Below are 19,543 nucleotides of genomic sequence, written 5' to 3'. Positions count from 1 at the left end.
CCAGTCTTTCTTGTGTGACCCCTTCACCATTGGCTCAAAGGAGTTAGCAAACTGTACTGGTAAGTAGCGAAAGGTGAAGACGGCTAGAATGCAAATGTGGCAAGTTGGCATGTTCTACTAGAAATTCGAGGGGTTATTTTATCAACATTCTTTCTTTTGTCAAAACTTGTTTAGGGAGTGGAGTTTTTTGATGAGAAGTTGAACTGCTTGTGCATGACGTGGCTGGTGGATCGCGGTGAGTATAGCCTTGATGAATCGTTACTTTTGTTGAACGAAAGTCCTTCAAAGTTGTCCATGTCATCTTACTGGTGCTTCCATGATGCTGAGTGACCCTACCAGGTGCCTAACATGCTTCTTGTAAATCCTGTCTGTAGGAACCTTCTCCTGTAATTTGCCCACTGGTGAAGTAAAACTGACTGGTCTATAATTCCCAGGGTCATCCCTACTCTCTTTCCTGAACAAGAAAATAACATTTGCCAACTTCCAATCATCTGGTACTTCCTCCAGTGAGGGCTGGCCAGTGAGGATGCCCAGATCGTCACTAAAGGTGCAGCAATCTCTTCCCTTGCTTCCCGTAGTAACCCTGGGGTATATCACATCTGGCCCCGGGGACTTATCTATCCTAGGGCTTTTCAAAATTCCAGAACATCCTCTTTCTCAATGTCAACATGTTGCAGCATATCACTGCTCTCGCAAGCATCAAGGTCCCTCTCACTGGTGATTACTAAAGAAAAGTATTCATTGCGGATCTCCCCCAAAGTCCACTGACTCCAAACATTTTGCCTCTTTTAGCTCTGGCCGGCCCAGACTCTCACTCTGGCCATCCTCCTGTTCTTCAAGTTTGTTCTTCTGAATCCAACTCGCCAAGTCCTTCTCGTGGCCCCTCCTAGTTCTCCGAAGTCCATTCTTCACTCCCTCCCTGGCCACATTGTAACCCTCTGGAGCCCAGGCTGATCTTTGCATCCTACGCTTCTAGACTAGCTGTTGCACATCTCTTGTCAAGCATGGCTCCTTCACCCTTCTGTTCTTTCCCTGTCTCAGTGGGACAAAACTCTGCAGAGCCTCATCCAAGTGAAGCCCAAAATGACTTCCACATTTCAATTGTGTGTTTCTGAGTGTGTTCATCCCAGTTTTTACTCCCAGGTTCCTGCCCAATGTCCAATACCATCATAGTTCAAACACCGGCGCCCCCCTCCCCCCCAGTTATTACTGCTGCAAGCAATCTTGTCGTACTCTTGAACACATGGCAACAAGAAACAGACTTGACTTTGACCGATACATTTATTTATTTAATTATTCGAGAATAGCATGGAACGGGCCCAACAAGACGCACTGCCCAGCAACCGGCCGATTTAACCCTCGCCTCATCACAGGACAGTTTACAATGACCAATCAGACTACTAAGTAATAAATAATGGTAATCTATTCGAAGTATTTTTTAAGTATCTAATGGGGCAACACAGTGGCGTCTGGTTAGCGCAACACTTTGCAATTGGGTTCGATTCCCACTGCCACCTGTGAGGAGTTTATACGTTCTCAGCTTGACTGCGTGGGTTTCCTCCGGGTGCTCCTGTTTCCTCCCAGAGACCTACTGGTTGGTAGGTTAACTGGACATTGTAAATTGTCCTGTAATTAGGCTAGGGTTAATCGGGGGTGGCTCGCAGGGCAAGAAGGGCCTGTTCCACGCTGTATCTCAATAAATAATCAATGATAAGTAAGTATATTAAGATGCTACTCTCCAAGTGCATAATTTCCTCCACTGTGTGTAACTTGGTATGGAACAGGTTGACACTTTGAAGAAGGTGGTACGAGCATTTCATTTCGGAACTTTGTATTTTATCAGCAAGGTACATATTTGAAAATCAAGTAGTAACAGCGATCAGATCATTTCTTGACCTGTCAATGCTGTCTTGCAGTGTACGCCATTCGCGAGGCCGCGACCAACAACTTGACCAAGTTGGTGGAGAAGTTTGGCAAAGACTGGGCAGAATCCGCCATTGTGCCGAAAGTACTTGCCATGGCCAGTGACCCCAACTACCATCACAGAATGACCACCCTCTTCTGCATTAACGTGAGTATAGCTTTGACAATGTACTTGCCCATGGCCAGTGACCCCAACTACCTTCACAGAATGACCACCCTGTTCTGCATTAACGTGAATATAGCTTTGACAATGTACTTGCCCATGGCCAGTGACCCCAACTACCATCACAGAATGACCACCCTGTTCTGCATTAACGTGAGTATAGCTTTGACAATGTACTTGCAATGGCCAGTGACCCCAACTACCATCACAGAATGACCACCCTGTTCTGCATTAACGTGAGTATAGCTTTGAAAATGTACTTGCCCATGGCCAGTGACCCCAACTACCATCACAGAATGACCACCCTGTTCTGCATTAACGTGAGTATAGCTTTGAAAATGTACTTGCCCATGGCCAGTGACCCCAACTACCTTCACAGAATGACCACCCTGTTCTGCATTAACGTGAGTATAGCTTTGACAATGTATTTGCCCATGGCTAGTGACTCCAACTACCATTGCAGAATGACCACTCTGTTCTGCATAACGTGAGTATAACTTTGACAATACTTCCATTACACTTCACAAGCTGCTAAAATATTTCATGAATAAAACGTACAGTTAGAACAGACACTAAAGAATAAAGAATTTAACAAAAATAATATGGATTTGTTTAAAATGTTCTTTTAATATATTCTTTGTGAATGTTTAGATTCTGCAAAAAATCAATTAACACTTTGCCAAAGCTGCTCCTTCCAATATTGACATCTGCTTGATACGAGCTTCTGTGCTTGCGTTATTTGCTGAGGTGTAGTGGTGTTTTGTGTTTAATCTGCAAGGTGTCTGGAGTAAAAATTGAGTTGAGGGTGAGACTTTTTATGATTTCGTGGAGCAGAGTTCCTAACCGTCCCTGTGGAAATGGACTGATGGTGTTAGCTGAAGGACAACTGATTTAATGACCTGTTGACCCACCAGATGGCTTACAGCTTTCAAGTTTTATTTCACAAGGCTCTGTTTCCGTGCTGTAGTGGACTATGGCTGTCTTTTGCTTAGAGATCTGAGTACCTTGAAATGGACATTATACATTATCTGGCTGAGGGAATTGTAAGTTTTTTGACGCAACTAGTTTCAATTTACAAGTGTACTTAAAGGCCCCCACAGTCATTCCAGTTGCGGAATTAACTTCTTTCCCTGGATTTATTTTATGGGCCTGGGCTTTGCTGGAGTTTGGACAAGGTGATGGAGAGATTCAGTTGAAATGCCCAGATAAAATGGATGTTTCTAAAGTGGGTGAGTCTCGGACTGGAGGGCACAGCCTTTGGAACAGAGGGATATCCCTTTAGAACGGAGATGAAGAATTTCTTTAGCCGAAGCGTGGTGAGTCTACAGAATTCATCGCCACAGGCGGCGATGGGAGGCCAAGTAATTGGGTGTATTTAAAGTGGAGCTTGATAGGTTCTGGAGGGTGTCGAGAGGTCTGCACGACCTGGCGTTTTTGCGGTATCCTCAAGGATTTGGCAAGCTGGACTCTCAAGAATGCAGGTGCAGCGGCCGCGGCCATTGCTGGGAGTGGACTTCAGGTTGGATGAGAGTGGCCTGAGAGGGGAAAATGAAGTGGTGTTCAGTTGATTTCAACAACGAGCCAGGTTAAAAAGTTTAAAGAGTCGCAGGGGGAAAGACTAACTTCTCTGTGAGGCTTTACACACCTCAGCAGTGAACCGACTGTCACTGTCAGCACTTGTCTCCGCACTGAATTGACTTGCTGGCTGTGCCCTGCGACCATTGACACCCTGGCTCAGATAAAATGCTGAACTGGCTCCTTGGCTGTGGACTGCAACCATTGGGCCCCTGGACTGGTTTCACTTCTCTCAGCACAGAACTGACTCCCTTGCTGTGGCCTGCAGCCATCTACTGATCTGAACTGGCTCCCTGCCTGTGGGCCTAATTTCGGCGACCCTGCGGTTCATGTTCTGTTTCTTACTGGTTTACTATTTTTTGATTCTTGTTTGCCCGATTTGTTCTTTTTGGGCACATTGCGTGTCTGACGGTCTTTGCTGTGTAGGATTCTTTCTTTTTCCATGGATTCTCTTGTGTTTCTTTGCTTTATGGCTGCCTGCAAGAAGACGAATCTCCTGCTTGTATATGGAGTTCATACTTTGGTAGCAATGTACTTTGAAATTTAGACCTCTGGATCAGCAGGAACACCTCAGAAGGATATGCCTGCGCGGGCTGGACCAAAACAGGGCTAACAGCCTGCGGGAGTGCTCGCTGGGATTCAAACTCATAGGGATGGGCCACAGGCCACATTTACAGTTGAGGTGGCAGTGGAGTTAAATATCAAAGGGAAACAAAGCAAGCCCAGTAAGGAGAGCAAACCTCAGTCTGATAAGAAATGCAAGATTATATTTATTTTGGTGTAAGCAACATTACTAGTAAAGCAAATGAGCTCACAGGAGGGTGATATTGTTACAGTCATAGAGAGGGTTGAATGGCTGAACGATTCACTCAGTGAATGGTGTGGTGGGCGTGGCACCGTAATATTGATTTATTACTGAAATATCGAGGAGGAGGACATTCTGGGACACACCTTACTAATCCACAAGCCTCTACTGGTGAACTTCCGGTAAGATGGCGGTGTGCTGGGGCGCGGCGGGTTCTACAGGGCCAGCCAAACGTGTTACTATCTTTTGTTTATTTCTTTACAATCTCAAGACCCTGCTGGAAGTTAAGCACTTAAAGAGTGCTGCGGCCTACCCCAACGGCGTAGAAACTGAAGAAGCTGGACTTGGGGCAGATCGTTCTGCTCCCTGTGTCAGAGAGTCAGCAATGTGGTTGGCGTGCAGACTGGCAGCGAGCAATTGTCTTAGTCTCTTTTCTTGTGATTGCAAAACCCTGTTGAGCATTGTTAATGTGTAATGCTGCAAGTCTGGTCTTCTGATTTATTGCGGACTACAGGGGCTGGCAGCAGGGGTGACTGACACCCCTGCAGGGTGAGCGGATGTGGCCTCAAGCCATGGGGCCGCCTGTTTGCAGCCACCCAGGAGAGAGGCATCAAGAGCTGGCACTGGAGGTGGTGTAGCGCAGCGTTTAAGCTAACGTTGGTGCTGTCCCTCTCCCCCAAAGTGTTTGCTTGGCAGAAGGCAGGATGTATGTGTTCGACTACAGACTGCTGCAACATTCATGGACTCAGGGACTTGGACTATATTTGTTGTGTGACTATATTTTACTGCTATATGTGCCACGTGCTGTGTATGACTGTTGGTACTGTTTTGTACCTTGACCCTGAAAGAACACTGTTTCGTTTGGATGTATTCATGGGTATTCATGAATGACAATTAAACTTGAACTTGATGTAAACAGCCAAGAACAGCAAAACATTGGAATATTACCTGCAAGCTGCACACCAACCGGACTTGGAAATATATTGCCATTACTTCTGAAACCCCCTTTTCACTGGGCGTCTCTGGAAATGCAGCCTTTTAACCCCTCGCAAACAGCCACCGGACTCCGCGGGGAGAAACTTCAGGCTTCGTACATCTAAGGTGTATGTGACTTTGGTCCCGCAAAATCCGTGAGGTTGGGATGTCTCGCCTACCCAAACCCTGGTTTGTGTGAATGCTGTGTGATTTACTGCCCCTGGCAATCGCCTGTCAGCAAAAAATAGCAGATTGTTCACTGCATAGAATTATTCAGGAGTATATTTAAGAATGTTAACTTAAGCAAACAGTTATTAAAGGAAAGAAAGAGAGAAAAAACAAGAAGGGCCCATTCTACTTAAAAAGTCACAAGTGCACAGTGGAGTTCAAATCTTGAACTTCTCTGTATATCGCGCACTGGACCCTCCCTCGGCCTGCGTGAAAGCACACAACACCTTCCGAAGGTAACTGGAAATCCATCTTGAACAAAGAGGCTTTCCCACAGGATTATTGGTCCTTCCTCCTTGAAGCCATTCATCTGCAGAAAGCACCCTCATCGTCCACCATCTTTTCTCCTGTCTTCTCCCAGCTCCGGCCAAACAAAGACCTCTCTGCCCAGTAATCTCTAGCACCTTCTCCCAATTCTACCATCCTGATTGGGTGACACCTCATTCCTGAGCTCAGACCCAAACAGGCTGAAAGCAGAACAGATTGCTCTTACAGAACTGCTAAAATGAAATGCCTACAGCATAGCAGTAAAAATCTGAACCAGGGCATTGACTCTGACTGGGTCAGAATCCTGGATCACCCACCCTAACTGCATTGTGGGTGCACCCACACCTCAAGGGCTGCAGCCCACCACAAAGGAATTAAATACCACTTCAACCTGTGATGCCCACACATTCCTTGGAGGAATATGCAAAAAGAGCTTCATGTAACAGAGTACAGGTAGTCCCTAGGAGTGGTCACATGTGACAGCTCTCCCAGTATTCAGCATGAGGTACAGGAGCAAGGATATCAGAATCAGGTTTAACGTCACCGGCATAATGTCGTGAAATTTGCTGTCTTTGTGGCAGCAGCACAGTGCAACACATAATAATAGAGAAAACTGTGAATTACAGTAAACATATAAAATAATAGTGCGGAAACAGAAATAAAAAGTAGTGAAGTAGAGCATGGGTTCAGTGTCCATTCAGAAATGGCAGAGGGGAAGAGACTGTTCTGGAATCGCTGAGTGTGTGCCTTCAGACTTCTGTGCCTCCTTCCTGAGGGTAGCAGTGAGAAGAGGGCATGTCCTGGGTGGCAGGGGTCCTTCACCATGGATGCCGCCTTTTTGAGGCATCGCTCCTCAAAGATGTCCTGGATACGAAGGAGAAAGGCAAAACACAGTTGTGCGAGTTATCAGGTTATAGCAGTACAGAACCTCAACTTCTCTGATATCAGCACGAACGATTTCAAAGGGAATGGCCCAAAGGAGGGGGGATCCAGGAAAACTTCGTGAGAAACAGAGTGAGAGAAGGATGTGGCTGGAAAACTCGAGCAGGGCAAGAAACCGAGTTATTAGGAGTCTTTAGTGGGGTTGGATATGGATATGTTTCCAAGGCCCGATGAAATGTATCCTTGGCTGTTATGGGAAGGAAGGGCTGAGCTCCCAAGGTCTCTTTGAGAGTTTAGTGAAACCCTCTCTCATTGCTCCCCCTCCGTGATCTCTGCTTCCCTTCGACGGGAGTCAGTGAAACCTTCTCTCACTCTGTGATATCTGCTCAGCTCTTTACTTCATCCCTCCCCCCTCCTGGTTTCACCCAGCACCTTGTATTTCTTTCTCCACTCACCTTCCACCCCCCCCCCCACAACTTTTAAATCTACTCATCTTTTTTCTCCACTCCTGCCGAAAGGTCTCGGCTGGAAATGTCGACTGTACTCTTTTCCACCGATGCTGCCTGGCCTGCAGAGTTCCTCCAGCATTTTGTGTGTGTTCAAGGATCCTGGTTGTTTAAAATCCTAAATTGTCACAGAACAGGTGCCAGGTAACTGGATCCCAGCAGTACGGTGCCGTTCTTCGACGAAGGCAGCAACTGGTAACTACAGAGCTGTGAATCTAACATCACTGGTAGAAAGGGTGTTGTAAAAAGTCTCGAGGGACGGGATTCAGCTGCACTTGGGCAGAGCTTCATCAGAAATGGTCAGCGTGCAAGCGGTGATTCTGTCGGCCAGTTTGAGTTTCTTGGAGTTACGGGTGTACTCATGCAGTTGGTGTTGTCTACAGGGACTTCGGTAAATATTTTGACAAAATCCCCAAATGAGCAAGAGACCGAGGGATCCGAAGTAACTTCACAAATTGGGTTCAAAGTTGATTTGCTGATCAGCTTTTGTGATTACCCCGTGGCGTACCACAGGAATCTGTGCTGGAACTCTCCTGTAAATGATTTGGATGTGGCTAGAAGTTTAGAAGATGACATAAAAATGTGAGCTTTGTCTTGCAGCGTTAGTGCTAATGATGGTGCATTGGTTAGTTGGCAAACTAGGCAGAGCAATTGTACCTAGAACATAGAACGTTAAAGCACTGTGTTAAAGTGCTGTGCTGATCTTTTAACCTACTCTGAGATCAATCTAACCATTCCCTCCTACATAGCCCTCCATTTTTCTATCATCTGTGTGCCTATCTAAGAATTTGTCAAATGCCCCTAATGCATCTGCCTCTACCATCACGCCTGGCGGGGCATTCCACACACCCACCCACTCTGTGTGTGTGAAACAAAAATCTTACCTCTGTACCTTCCTCCAATCATCTCAAAATTATGCCTCTGGTATTGGCCATTTCTGCCTTGGGAAAAAGTCTCTGGCTGTCCACTCTATCCACACTTCTCATCCTCCTTCACTCCAAACAGAAAAAGCCCCAACTCACTCAACTTTTCCTCATAAGACACGCTCTCTAATGCAGGCAGCCTCCTGGCAAGTCTCCCCTGTGTCCCCTCTAGATCTTCTCCATGCTTCCTATGACAAGAAGGAAGAAAAAGAAAATATTTAAAGAAAAACTGGATAGGTATATGGACAGGAAAGGAATGGAGGGTTATGGGCTGAGTGCAGGTCGGTGGGACTAGGTGAGAGTGGAGTTCGGCACGGACTAGAAGGGCCGAGATGGCCTGTTTCCGTGCTGTAATTGTTGTATGGTTCTACAAGTGACTTATAAATCAATAGCATCATAACATTTTAAGTAACATTTGGATATTAAACACACAGCACGTATTTTCCCCGCATGAGCATATAAAATCATTGCAACACACCAATATCGCTGATTCAGTGGGAGCCCTGGGCTTGTTTCCCTGCAACAAGACGGTCCTATCACGGGCTGATGGGAGTCAGCGATACTCGAAGGGGGTTCCTTATGTCCAGTCTTTTCCGCAATTTAGTTTTCGTTGCATTCATTGCAGAGATATGTTGGAAATGGAAGCACCGTTTTCAGTGCTTTCATGGCTATCTCAGGATATTTAGCCTTGACTTTGATCCAGAATGTCGCCAGAGATCTTATGTCAAACATACTTTTCAGCCCGCCGTCATTTGCAAGCTCGAGGAGCTGATCTTATTCCCATGCTGACATGGATGATGTGCGAGTAATGACCTCGCGTGTGTTCAAGCTGAACAGTGGGTGAGAGGGAATGAGGAAAGGTGCAGCGACTCCTATCGCCAAATCATGTCGTTTCCTCGCGGCCCGGTAGCACATGCTTTGTGGCTTGGTACTGGTCCGCAGCACGGTGGTTGGGGACTGCTGCGCTAGGGAAATTCTAAGCAGTTTCTAGAGTAGGTTACCTGGTCGGCACAACATTGTGGGCCGAAGGGCTTGTAATGTGCTGTGAATTTCTGTGTTCGGAAACATGTGGTTAAACCTCCCAGCCCTCTCGTGCTTTCCCACTTATTTCTGCCTTCTCTGCTTACCGGACCTGCCTGTTCAGTGAGTTTGACATAGAATTCTGAGTTAACACCTGCTACACTAGTATCCTGTGTCCCAGCCCTGCTGCCTCACCAGCTTAAACCCTCCCAAAGTGCTCGAGCAAAGGTATGGATAAAAGGGACGCACAGAGGCGGTTTCCAATAGCGCAAGAGTCTGGGGCCAGAGGGCACAGCCTCAGAATAGAAGGACGTCCCTTTACAGCAGAAGTGAAGAGGAATTTCTTTAGCCAGAGGGTACTGAATCGGTGGAATTCATTGTCACAGGCGGCTTTGGAGGCCAAGTCATTGAGTATATCTAAAGTGGAGGTTGATAGATTCTTGATTTGTTAAGGGCGTGAAAAGATATGGGAGGAGGCAGAAGAATGGGGTTGGGAGGAAAAATAAATCAGCCATGATGGAATGGCAGAGGAGACTCATAGAAACAAAGAAAACCTACAGCACAATACAGGCCCTTCGGCCCACAAAGCTGTGCCGAACATGTCCTTACCTTAGAAATTACTCCGCTTACCTATAGCCCTCTATTTTTCTAAGCTCCATGTATCCCTTCAGGTGTCTCTTCAAAGACCCGATCGTTTCCGCCTCCACCGCCGCCTCTGGCAGCCCATCCCACACACTCACCACTCTCTGCATAAAAAAAACTTGCATTGAAACATAGAAAACCACAGCACAATACAGGCCCTTCAGCCCGCAAGGTTGTGCCGAACATGTCCCTACCTTAGAAATTACTCGGCTTACCTGTAGCCACCTATTTTGCTAAGCTCCATGTACCTATCCAAAAGTCTCTTAAAAGACTCTATCATATCTGGCTCCACCACCGATGCCAGTAGCCCATTCCACACACTCACCACTCTCTGAGTAAAAAACTTACCCCTGACATTTCCTCTGTACCTACTCCCCAGCACCTTAAACCTGTGTCCTCTTGTGGCAACCATTTCAGACCTGGGAAAAAGGCTCTGACTATCCACATGATCAATGCCTCTCATCATCTTACACACCTGTATCAGGTAACCTCTCATCCTCCATCGTTCCAAGGAGAAAAGGCCGAGTTCACTCAACCCATTCTCATAAGTCATGCTCCCCAATCCAGGCAACATCCTTGTAAATCTCCTCTGCACCCTGTCTATGGCTTCCACATTCTTCTTGTAGTGAGGCGACCACAGTACTATACGTGGGGTCTGACCAGGGTCCTATATAGCTGCAACATTACCTCTCGGCTTCTAAATTCAGTTCCATGATTGATGAAGGCCAATACAGCATATGCCTTCTTAACCACAGAGTCAACCTGCGCAGCAGCTTTGAGCGTCCTATGGACTTGGACCCCAAGATCCCTCTAATCCTCCACACTGCCAAGAGTTTTACCATTAATACTATATTCTGCCATCATATTTGACCTACCAAAATGAACCACTTCACACTTATCTGGGTTGAATTCCGTCTGCCACTTCTCAGCCCAGTTTTGCATTCTATCAATGTCCCGCTCTAACCTCTGACAGCCCTCTACACTACCCACAACACCTCCAACCTTTGTGTCTCAGCAAACTTACTAAGCCATCCCTCCACTTCCACTTCCTCATCCAGGTCATTTATAAAAATCACGAAGAGTAAGGGTCCCAGAACAGATAACTGAGGCCGACCTCCATACAGAATATGACCTGCCTACAACCACTCTTTGCCTTCTGTGGCAAGCCAGTTCTGGATCCACAAAACAATGTCCCCTTGGATTCCATGCCTCCTTACTTTCTGAATAAGCCTTGCATGGGGTACCTTATTAAATGCCTTGCTGAAATCCATATACACTACGTCTACTGCTCTTCCTTCATCATTGTGTTTAGTCACATCCTCAAAAAATTAAATCAGGCTTGTAAAGCACGACCTGCCCTTGACAAAGCCATGCTGACTATTCCTAATCATGTTATACCTCTCCAAATGTTCATAAATCCTGCCTCTCAGGATCTTCTCCATCAACTTACTGAGGTAGGACTCTTTGGTCTATAACTTCCAGGGCTATCTCTACTCCCTTTCTTGAATAAAGGAACAATATCGGCAACCCTCCAATCCTCTAGAACCTCTCCCATCCCCATTGATGATTCAAAGATCATCACCAGAGGCTCAACAATCTCCTCCCTCGCCTCCCACGGTAGCCTGGGGTACATCTCATCCAGTCCTAGCGATTTATCCAACTTGATGCTTTCGAAAAGCTCCAGCACATCCTCTTTCTTAATATCTACATGCACAAGCTTTTCAATCTGCTGCAAGTCATCACAACAATCACTAAGATCCTTTTCTATAGTGAATACGGAAGTATTCATTAAGTACCTCTGCTATTTCCTCTGGTTTCATACATACTTTCCCACTGTCACACTTGATAGGTCCTATTCTTTCACGTCTTATCCTCTTGCTCTTCACATACTTGTAGAATGCCTTGGGGTTTTCCTTAACCCTGCCTGCCAAGGCCTTCTCATGGCCTCTTCTGGCTCTCCTAATTTCCTTCTTAAGCTCCTTCCTATTAGCCTTGTGCTGTGGTAAAGGAGATAGAATTATGATCACTATCTCCAAAATACTCTCCCACTGAGAGACCTGACACCTGACCAGGTTCATTTCCGAATACCAGATCAAGTACAGCGTCTTCTCTTATAGGCTTATCTACATATTGTGTCAGGAAACCTTTGAACACACCTAACAAATTCCACCCCATCTTAAACCCCTTGCTCTTGGGATCCACCAATCGATATTTGGGAAATTAAAGCCTCCCATCATGACAACTCTGTTATTATTACACCTTTCCAGGATCTGTTTCCCTATCTGCTCCTCGATATCCCTGTTACTATTGGGTGGCCTCTGAAAAACACCCAGTAAAGTTATTGACCCCTTTCTGTTCCTAACCTCCACCCACAGAGACTCCGTAGACAATCCCTCCATGGCGTCCACCTTTCCTGCAGCTGTGACACTATCTCTGATCAACAGTGCCACGCCCCCACCTCTTTTGCCTCCCTCCCTGTCCTTGTTGAAACATCTAAAACCCAGCAGTTGAAGTAACCATTCCTGTCCCTGAGCCATCCTAGTCTCTAATGGCACCACATCATGTCTCCAAGTACTGATCCACGCTCTAAGCTCATCCGCTTTGTTCACAACACTCCTTGCGTTAAAATAGACGTATCTCAAACATTCGGTCTGAGAGCATCCTTTCTCTATCACCTGCCTATCCTCCCTCTCGCACTGTCTACAAGCTTTCTCTATTTGTGAGCCAACCCCCTCTTCCCTAGTCTCTTCAGTTCGGTTCCCAGCCCCCAACCATTCTAGTTTAAACTCTCCCCAGCAGCCTTAGCAAACCTCCCTACCAGGATATTGGTCCCCCTCAGATTGAAGTGCAACCCGTCCTTTTTGTACAGGGCACAACTGCCCCAAGAGAGGTCCCAATGATGTAGAAATCTGAATCCCTGCCCCCTGCTCCAATCCCTCAGCCACGCATTTATCCTCCACCTCATTAACCACTGACATCTCCTCTGTACCCACTCCCAAGCACCTTAAAACTATGCCCTCTCGTTCTAGCCATTTCAGCCCTGGGAAAAAGCCTCTGACTATCCACACAATCAATGCCTCTCATTATCTTGTTCACCTCTATCAGGTCACCTCTCATCCTCGTACGCTGCAAGGAGAAAAGGCCGAGTTCACTCAACCTATTCTTATAAAGCATGCTCCACAATCCAGGCAACATCCTTGTAAATCTCCTCTGCACCCTTTCTATGGCTTCCACGTCATTCCTGTAGTGAGGCAACTAGAATTGAGCACAGTACTCCAAGTGGGGTCTGACCAGGGTCCAATATAGCTGTAACATTACCTCTCGGGTCTTAAACTCAATCCCACGATTGATGAAGGCCAATGCACCGTATGCCTCCTTAACCGCAGAGTCAACCGCATAGCAACTTTGAGTGTCCTATGGACTCTGACCACAAGATTCCTCTGATCCTCCACAGTGCCAGGAGTCTGACCACTAATGCTATATTCTGCCATCATATTTGACTCGATAGCCGAATTCCGCTCTTGCGTCTTATAATCCTGGTTCCCTCTTGGCTCGGGTCACCTTGTCATGGAAGAGATCCCAGTGATGCTGTCTGCTCTGCACCCACACTTTGTACATTTCAGCCGTCCTGCCTTCCTGTTTCTAAACTCGCTCGTACATGGCAGAAGGGGTAGTCCAGCGATTACAATATACCAGCACTTTTTCTTTACAACTTGTCTATTGATCTGTAAATCTCCGTTGCAGGACCTCATCTCTCTCCTTGCGGGTGATCATTGGTGCCAGTGTGGACTATGCCTTTTTATCATGGGGCAAAATACATTCTGAGCGTCGCACAAATCAGATCGATGATCTTTTCTTCAGTCTTGCTTCGTGAAGTTCGGGGCTGTGAATGAACGTTTGCATTTTCTGCTGTTTTTTTTTAGGTGTTGTCTGAAGCCTGTGGCCAAGAAATCACAGCAAAGCACATGCTGCCGACGGTTCTCCAGATGGCAGGCGATCAGGTGGCAAACATTCGCTTCAACGTGGCTAAATCATTGCAGAAAATAGGACCGGTTTTAGATGCCAGGTAAGTATTTGAGTTGGGGCTTATAACCCGGCCTGTGGAGAATGTTTCACCTCCGGTTTGGAATGGAAATTGAGACGCCACTGTGGTGGCATTTAGTGATGGAGTCGCACCGTCTTTTGTACCCACAGGTCCAATCCGGCCAAGACCACCGTCTCTGCCGGTCCCATCGTCCCAGGTTCTCAACCTGGGGTTCATGGACCCCTAGCGTAATGATCCATGGCACCAAAATAGTTGTGCACCCTTGCTCTAAACCTTTCCTGCCCGCGTACCTGTCCTTATTGAAGTTGTTAATGTGCCTGCCTCAACCAGTTCCTCTGGCAGCTCATTCCATGTACTGCGTGGGGGAGAGGCATAAACTTAACCCTCGGGCCTCCCTCTCCCCTGTGGTGTTTGCCTCACTTTCCTGCTTGACCTTGATCCTTTGGTACCCTTAAACGATCTTCTTCTCTATCCAGAGGTTAAGGCCATAAGACACAGGAGCAGAACCAGGCCGTTCGGCCCATCGATACTGCACGGCCATTCTATCATGGCTGATTTATTATTCCCCTCAACCCCACTCGCCTGCCTTCTCCCCTTTTTTTTAAAGAAAGGACATCCTCGCCAAGAACATTTAGTAGCCCGTTTCTACCCTCCAAATTACCTGTTTAAGGTCTCTCCACTGCCTTTGTATTCCAAGGGCCTCATTTTACTACAGCTTTCCCAAGCAATGCGCAATATTCCTTTGGGTTCTGGATATAGTCAGTTGTACTGTATAGAAGCATGACCTCTTGTCCATTGCATCTATACTGACAATCACTCCTTGCTATTGTAAACCCACTCAGCCACACTAACTCCACATCCCTCTGTCTTGCTCACTGAACCTGTAGAACAGGCCCGTTGGCCCACAATGTTGTACCAAACTAATTCTTCCTTTTCAGTCCGGACAAAGGGTCTGGGCCCGAAACGTCACCTGTTTATTCATTTCCATAGGTGCTACCTGACCTGCTGAGGTCCTCCAGCATTTTGCGTGTGTTGCTCTGGGTTTCCAACACCTGCAGACTTTATAAATAAAGCAGCGCCTAATTGAACCGTGTCCTTTTGCCCGCACGTGGCCGATATCCTCCATTCTCCGCACGTTCATTTGCCTGTCTAACAGTGTCTTAAATACTTCAATGCTCACACAAAACGCTGGAGGAACTCAGCAGATCAGGCAGCGTCCATGGAAATGAATAACCAGTCGCTGTTTCAGACCGTGACCCTTCATTGGATCGTAAACACTTGTTCTTGTTTCATACCTGCATCCACTTCCACCAGACCCGTCGGTGTGTTCCAGGTACTCAAATCCTCAGCACATCTTTGAGCTGTTCTCTTCTGGCTTTTACATCTCAACTGTGAGCCGTTTGCCTTTGCCTCAGAATTTTGTAAACTTCTGTCAACTCGTCCCTCCCTCAGACTCCATCACCCTGGAGAAAGCAACCTCTCCGGTAACATCTGCAGTACCAGCCAGCATGTCTTCTGTACCTTTTTCAGATCCTTTAAAGGGGAGGCCAGAGCTGAATTCAGTACTCCAAATGTGACCTAACCAGAGATTTATCACAGGCAACGTCCTGTAAACATCTTCTGTACCTTCTCCAAAGTATCCACACCCTTTAAAGGGGAGGCCAGAGCTGAATTCAGTACTCCAAATGTGACGTAAGCAGAGATTTATCACAGGCAACGTCCTGTAAACATCTTCTATACCTTCTCCAAAGTCTCCACACCCTTTAAAGAGCTGGCCAGAGCTGAATTCAGTACTCCAAATGTGACCTAACCAGAGGTTTATCACAGGCAACGTCCTGTGAACATCTTCTGTACCTTCTTCAAAGTTTCCACGCCCTTTAGAGGGGAGACCAGAGCTGAATTCAGTACTCCAAATGTGACCTAACCAGAGGTTTATCAAGTGACTGTCCAGGTTTTTGTTCCGGCCTGCACCACCACCACCTCCTTTGGCAGCTCAGCTACCAACTCCTGCATGAAAAGTTTGCTCCTCCAATCTTCTTTAATACATTTTCCCTCTCTCCTTCAACCACTGATGGATAAATCCTGGTTAGAAGTGAAAACCGCACAGTGAGATTTCAGTTAACGCCACCACCATCTTCATCAGCATGTGACGTGGGCGATCGTGGTCTCTCCATGGCCACGGTTGTTCTTGGCAAATTATCCTGCAGAACTGGTTTGTGCCATTGACGCCTTCTGGGCCGTGTGTGTTTTTACAAGATGAGGTGACCCCCCCACCCCCACCCCCCAGCCATTATCAGTGCTCTTCAGAGATTGTCTGCCCGGCATCAGTGGTCGCACAACCAGGACTTGTGATCTGCACCGGCTGCACACATGACTGTCCACCATCTGCTCCCACGGCATTGCGTGACCCTGATCAGGTGGGGGGTCTTAAGCAGGTGTTGCACCTTGCCCAAGGGTGAGCTGCAGGTCTGCGGAGGGAAGGAGCACCCTGCACCTCCTTTGGTAGCAACGTATCTCCGCCAACCCGTCCGGTGAACGATTTTTGTGAAATTGTGCGTTTGTGATTTGATTGGAATTTGTGTGGAAAGCAATAACAGACGGATTGCATTAAAAGGAAGTTTATGCATTCAGTGCCCCCTCTCTTCAACGGCATAAAAATGCGGCATCCGAATTATTCTCCTTTTGCATCCACTAACCCAAATGAGCTCAGCTGCAGTTTGTGACTGTACTCTGCTAGTTGAGCTCTAACCCGTATCTGGCCAGTAAACGATCAGTTGTTGTAGTGGGAGCCTGCGTGAGAGGCAGAAAGAGGAGATTTTAATCTGGGTAATATCCAGTATCGCTTTAGATTTAAGTGAATGTGCTGCTGTCTTGTTTTGAAGGTCACAGGTACTAAAACTTGCTTTTAAATCACAGCACTTTACAGAACGAGTTCAAACCAATATTGGAGAAATTGGGTCAGGACCAAGATATGGACGTAAAGTACTTTGCGCAGGAAGCCATGACTGGTAAGCTGTGGCTTTGGACCCAGCTCGGTACGAGCATAAGCATTCTCCCTTCGAGCAGTTGTGGCCTGCATTGTCCCAGCGTCTGTCACTGGGTCTCTGAAGATGAGCACAAGACAAGATGGGTGTCTGCTGGGTTCCTGCTGTGGGGGCACTGATGGTAGAAAAGGCTCCTTAAGATAAAGATGTGTGTTTTGTAATCTGCACGTGTAACGAGTGAGGGTCGGGGAAAAACATGCAGTCCTCAGCACGTTCATTAAAGGGGATAAAACACAAATTATGGATTCAAAACTCTGAACCAGCAAGAGGGTTATTCGAGCTGCTGGAACAATGCTGTGATATTTGGAACTGTTTCCAGTTAAAGGGATTTACTAATTGTTCAGAATTATAAACCTTGTTATAGAGCCAAGCATGAAGTTCTCAGTTCTGTCTCTTACTTGCCTCCCTGTTTCTGTAAGCTGAATATTTTAAGAACCAATCCAGAGTTTTGAGTACAATCCTCAGTAAAGAGTTCTGTGTTTATATTAGGTGATTTTTAGGGTTTAGGAACGGGTGTTAAAATCTAGTGCCAGACATCCCACCCTGCAAAAACTCATTTCAGGGAGGTAGCAGTACGATATGGAGAGCAAGCTGTTGCCCCATGTAGCAAGCTCCCCGTCTGCATGCACCCAAAGGAACGGCAGATTGAGTTTGGTACCAGGAGCATCACAGGAGTTGTCATTCAGCGTAGGACTGCCTTAGCGACTCCAGCTCCGGGTTTACTCCCGAAGCCTTCCCTGTGAGTGGGTACAGCCGCAAGGCAGCAGAGGTTTGAGATCAGAATTTTCCTTCTCCTAGATGAGCTGACGAGTCCCATCTCCCCGAATAGGTCTTGAAGCAACAGGAATTAAGAGTTGGCAATTGTATGAATTCACTTGCAATATTTTAGAAATGACATACTCCATCGCTAGAATTCCCACAAATTGTCATCATAGCTTACAGATAGATGCGTGTTCTGATTATCTTCAGAAACGTTCCCATTTTGTCTCCTTTTAATATCTAATCTGCATGTTTTCCTTCTTATCTAGTGCTTGCCTTATCGTAGAAAGGAGTGAAGAAACGGCCCTCCAGACTTGCAACGAGATCTGCCGCTGACATCTTTGAAAACCTTCTTCACTCTCTCTTTGTACCGTATAGGGAAAAGGAAAGTTACGTCACATCCGGAGTTTCTCCAGTTGCCGGACGATTTCCCTCCACGCCTCTCTGACGGAGTGGGGAACCGCGTACGAGGCAAGTTACAGCAGTGGTTTGCCATTGCCTTCTGCCGGGTGAGTTTCCAAAGAGATCACCAGCTCGTAACCCAGCATGGATGGAAAGCGTGCATGGGAGCCGGCTGGATTCAAACTCGGGGTGACGCCACTACAGCATCAGCCGGGTCAGCCTACTGTATAATATGGGGACTACTTTATGTTGTAGTAACACATCGTTGCATGCGCTATTAGGCGCACATTGATACGTATGTGTGTGTTCTGCATCATTTTCTACTAGTAAAGAACCATGAAACTTCGCTCCTGTCTCCAGCATTTTTATTAATAGCATTGTTGTGTAGCCAGGCCACACACACAACACTCTTTAAAGAATTACCCCTGGAAATGTAAACGTCTCATACGTAGTGTCACTGGATTTTAGCTGCCTTGTCGATTCTAGTTCTGCAGTCTTTCTGCTGTCTCAATTTAGCTTGAGATATCAAGCTGTCTACTCCCCCTATTTATTTTCATTGACTGTAGTGTACCCAGTGGCATTGTGTATCCGATGGGTTTAACTGTTAACAAGGATGTGAGGTTATTAGCTTTGCTGCTCTGTCGACAGTCACTTGTATCCAGCATGCCTCCTCCTCCTTTCCCAAAACACCTTCGCTTGTATTCCCAGCATCCAGTGGCAAATGCTCGAATTAAAACTGAAGATGTTGTCCAATCTGAAACTGTTCTCGGATGGGGTGGCAGAGGAGGGGCCCAGTGAGGGGCCCACATTGGATGGGCCTTGGCTTGGGGAAGTGGTCCACATTAATGGGTCCTGACCCTGATGTAGGAGAGGGTTTCGCATTTGATGGGGCCTGTTGAAGGGGTGGGTTCCACATTGATGGGTCCAAAGGTGGGGCCTCATGTGTCTGCACTGCATTGTCCCCAGGTTGCTGAATGATATGCTATAAGTTTTGACCTACCTTAATTTCCCTTTTAATCGTTTTTAACATTAAAAGAAAGAGTGCCCGTTAGACAGTTATTGAAATGACTTTCAATGCCGACCTCATTATTCCAGTGACTTGAACAGCAGTGCCAGTGGATGCTGTGATTACCTGATGGTTTGGTTAGGCAGCCATTGCTTCTGTACGTATTAGTTAAAGTAGATTTTTCAATAGCTAAGCTTCTCTTCCCGACCAGAATTACACAATATTGTATCATTCCAGTGGTCTAGTCACATTTGGGATGCCATTTCAATATTGCAAATCACGTAATTTAATGTCTGTTAGTTTTTTGAATGATTTTAGAGATTGTGTTAGGCACGTTTAACCTGTTACCGGTGGACGTCTTTCTCCTAATTTGTTGTT

At 46.6% G+C, this 19,543-nt stretch overlaps 1 protein-coding gene across 1 annotated transcript in view; it reads left to right on the top strand.

Annotated features, from left to right (window-relative positions):
• The window catches only part of LOC140203596 (serine/threonine-protein phosphatase 2A 65 kDa regulatory subunit A beta isoform-like), a 51,807-nt gene that overhangs the window by 29,842 nt on the left and 2,422 nt on the right, over nucleotides 1–19,543 (top strand). Inside the window, exons 11-14 of the mRNA XM_072269644.1 lie at nucleotides 175–235; nucleotides 1,917–2,071; nucleotides 13,833–13,975; nucleotides 16,871–16,962. Coding sequence (XP_072125745.1) covers nucleotides 175–235; nucleotides 1,917–2,071; nucleotides 13,833–13,975; nucleotides 16,871–16,962 — 451 coding nt within the window. The remainder of the gene's footprint in view (nucleotides 1–174; nucleotides 236–1,916; nucleotides 2,072–13,832; nucleotides 13,976–16,870; nucleotides 16,963–19,543) is intronic.

The sequence above is a fragment of the Mobula birostris genome, chromosome 10, assembly GCF_030028105.1.
Source record: "Mobula birostris isolate sMobBir1 chromosome 10, sMobBir1.hap1, whole genome shotgun sequence".
In the NCBI taxonomy this organism is placed as follows: Eukaryota; Metazoa; Chordata; class Chondrichthyes; order Myliobatiformes; family Myliobatidae; genus Mobula; species Mobula birostris.
The sequence above is the reverse complement of the archived record's forward strand: the minus strand, read 5'-3'. Positions and strand labels throughout refer to the sequence as shown.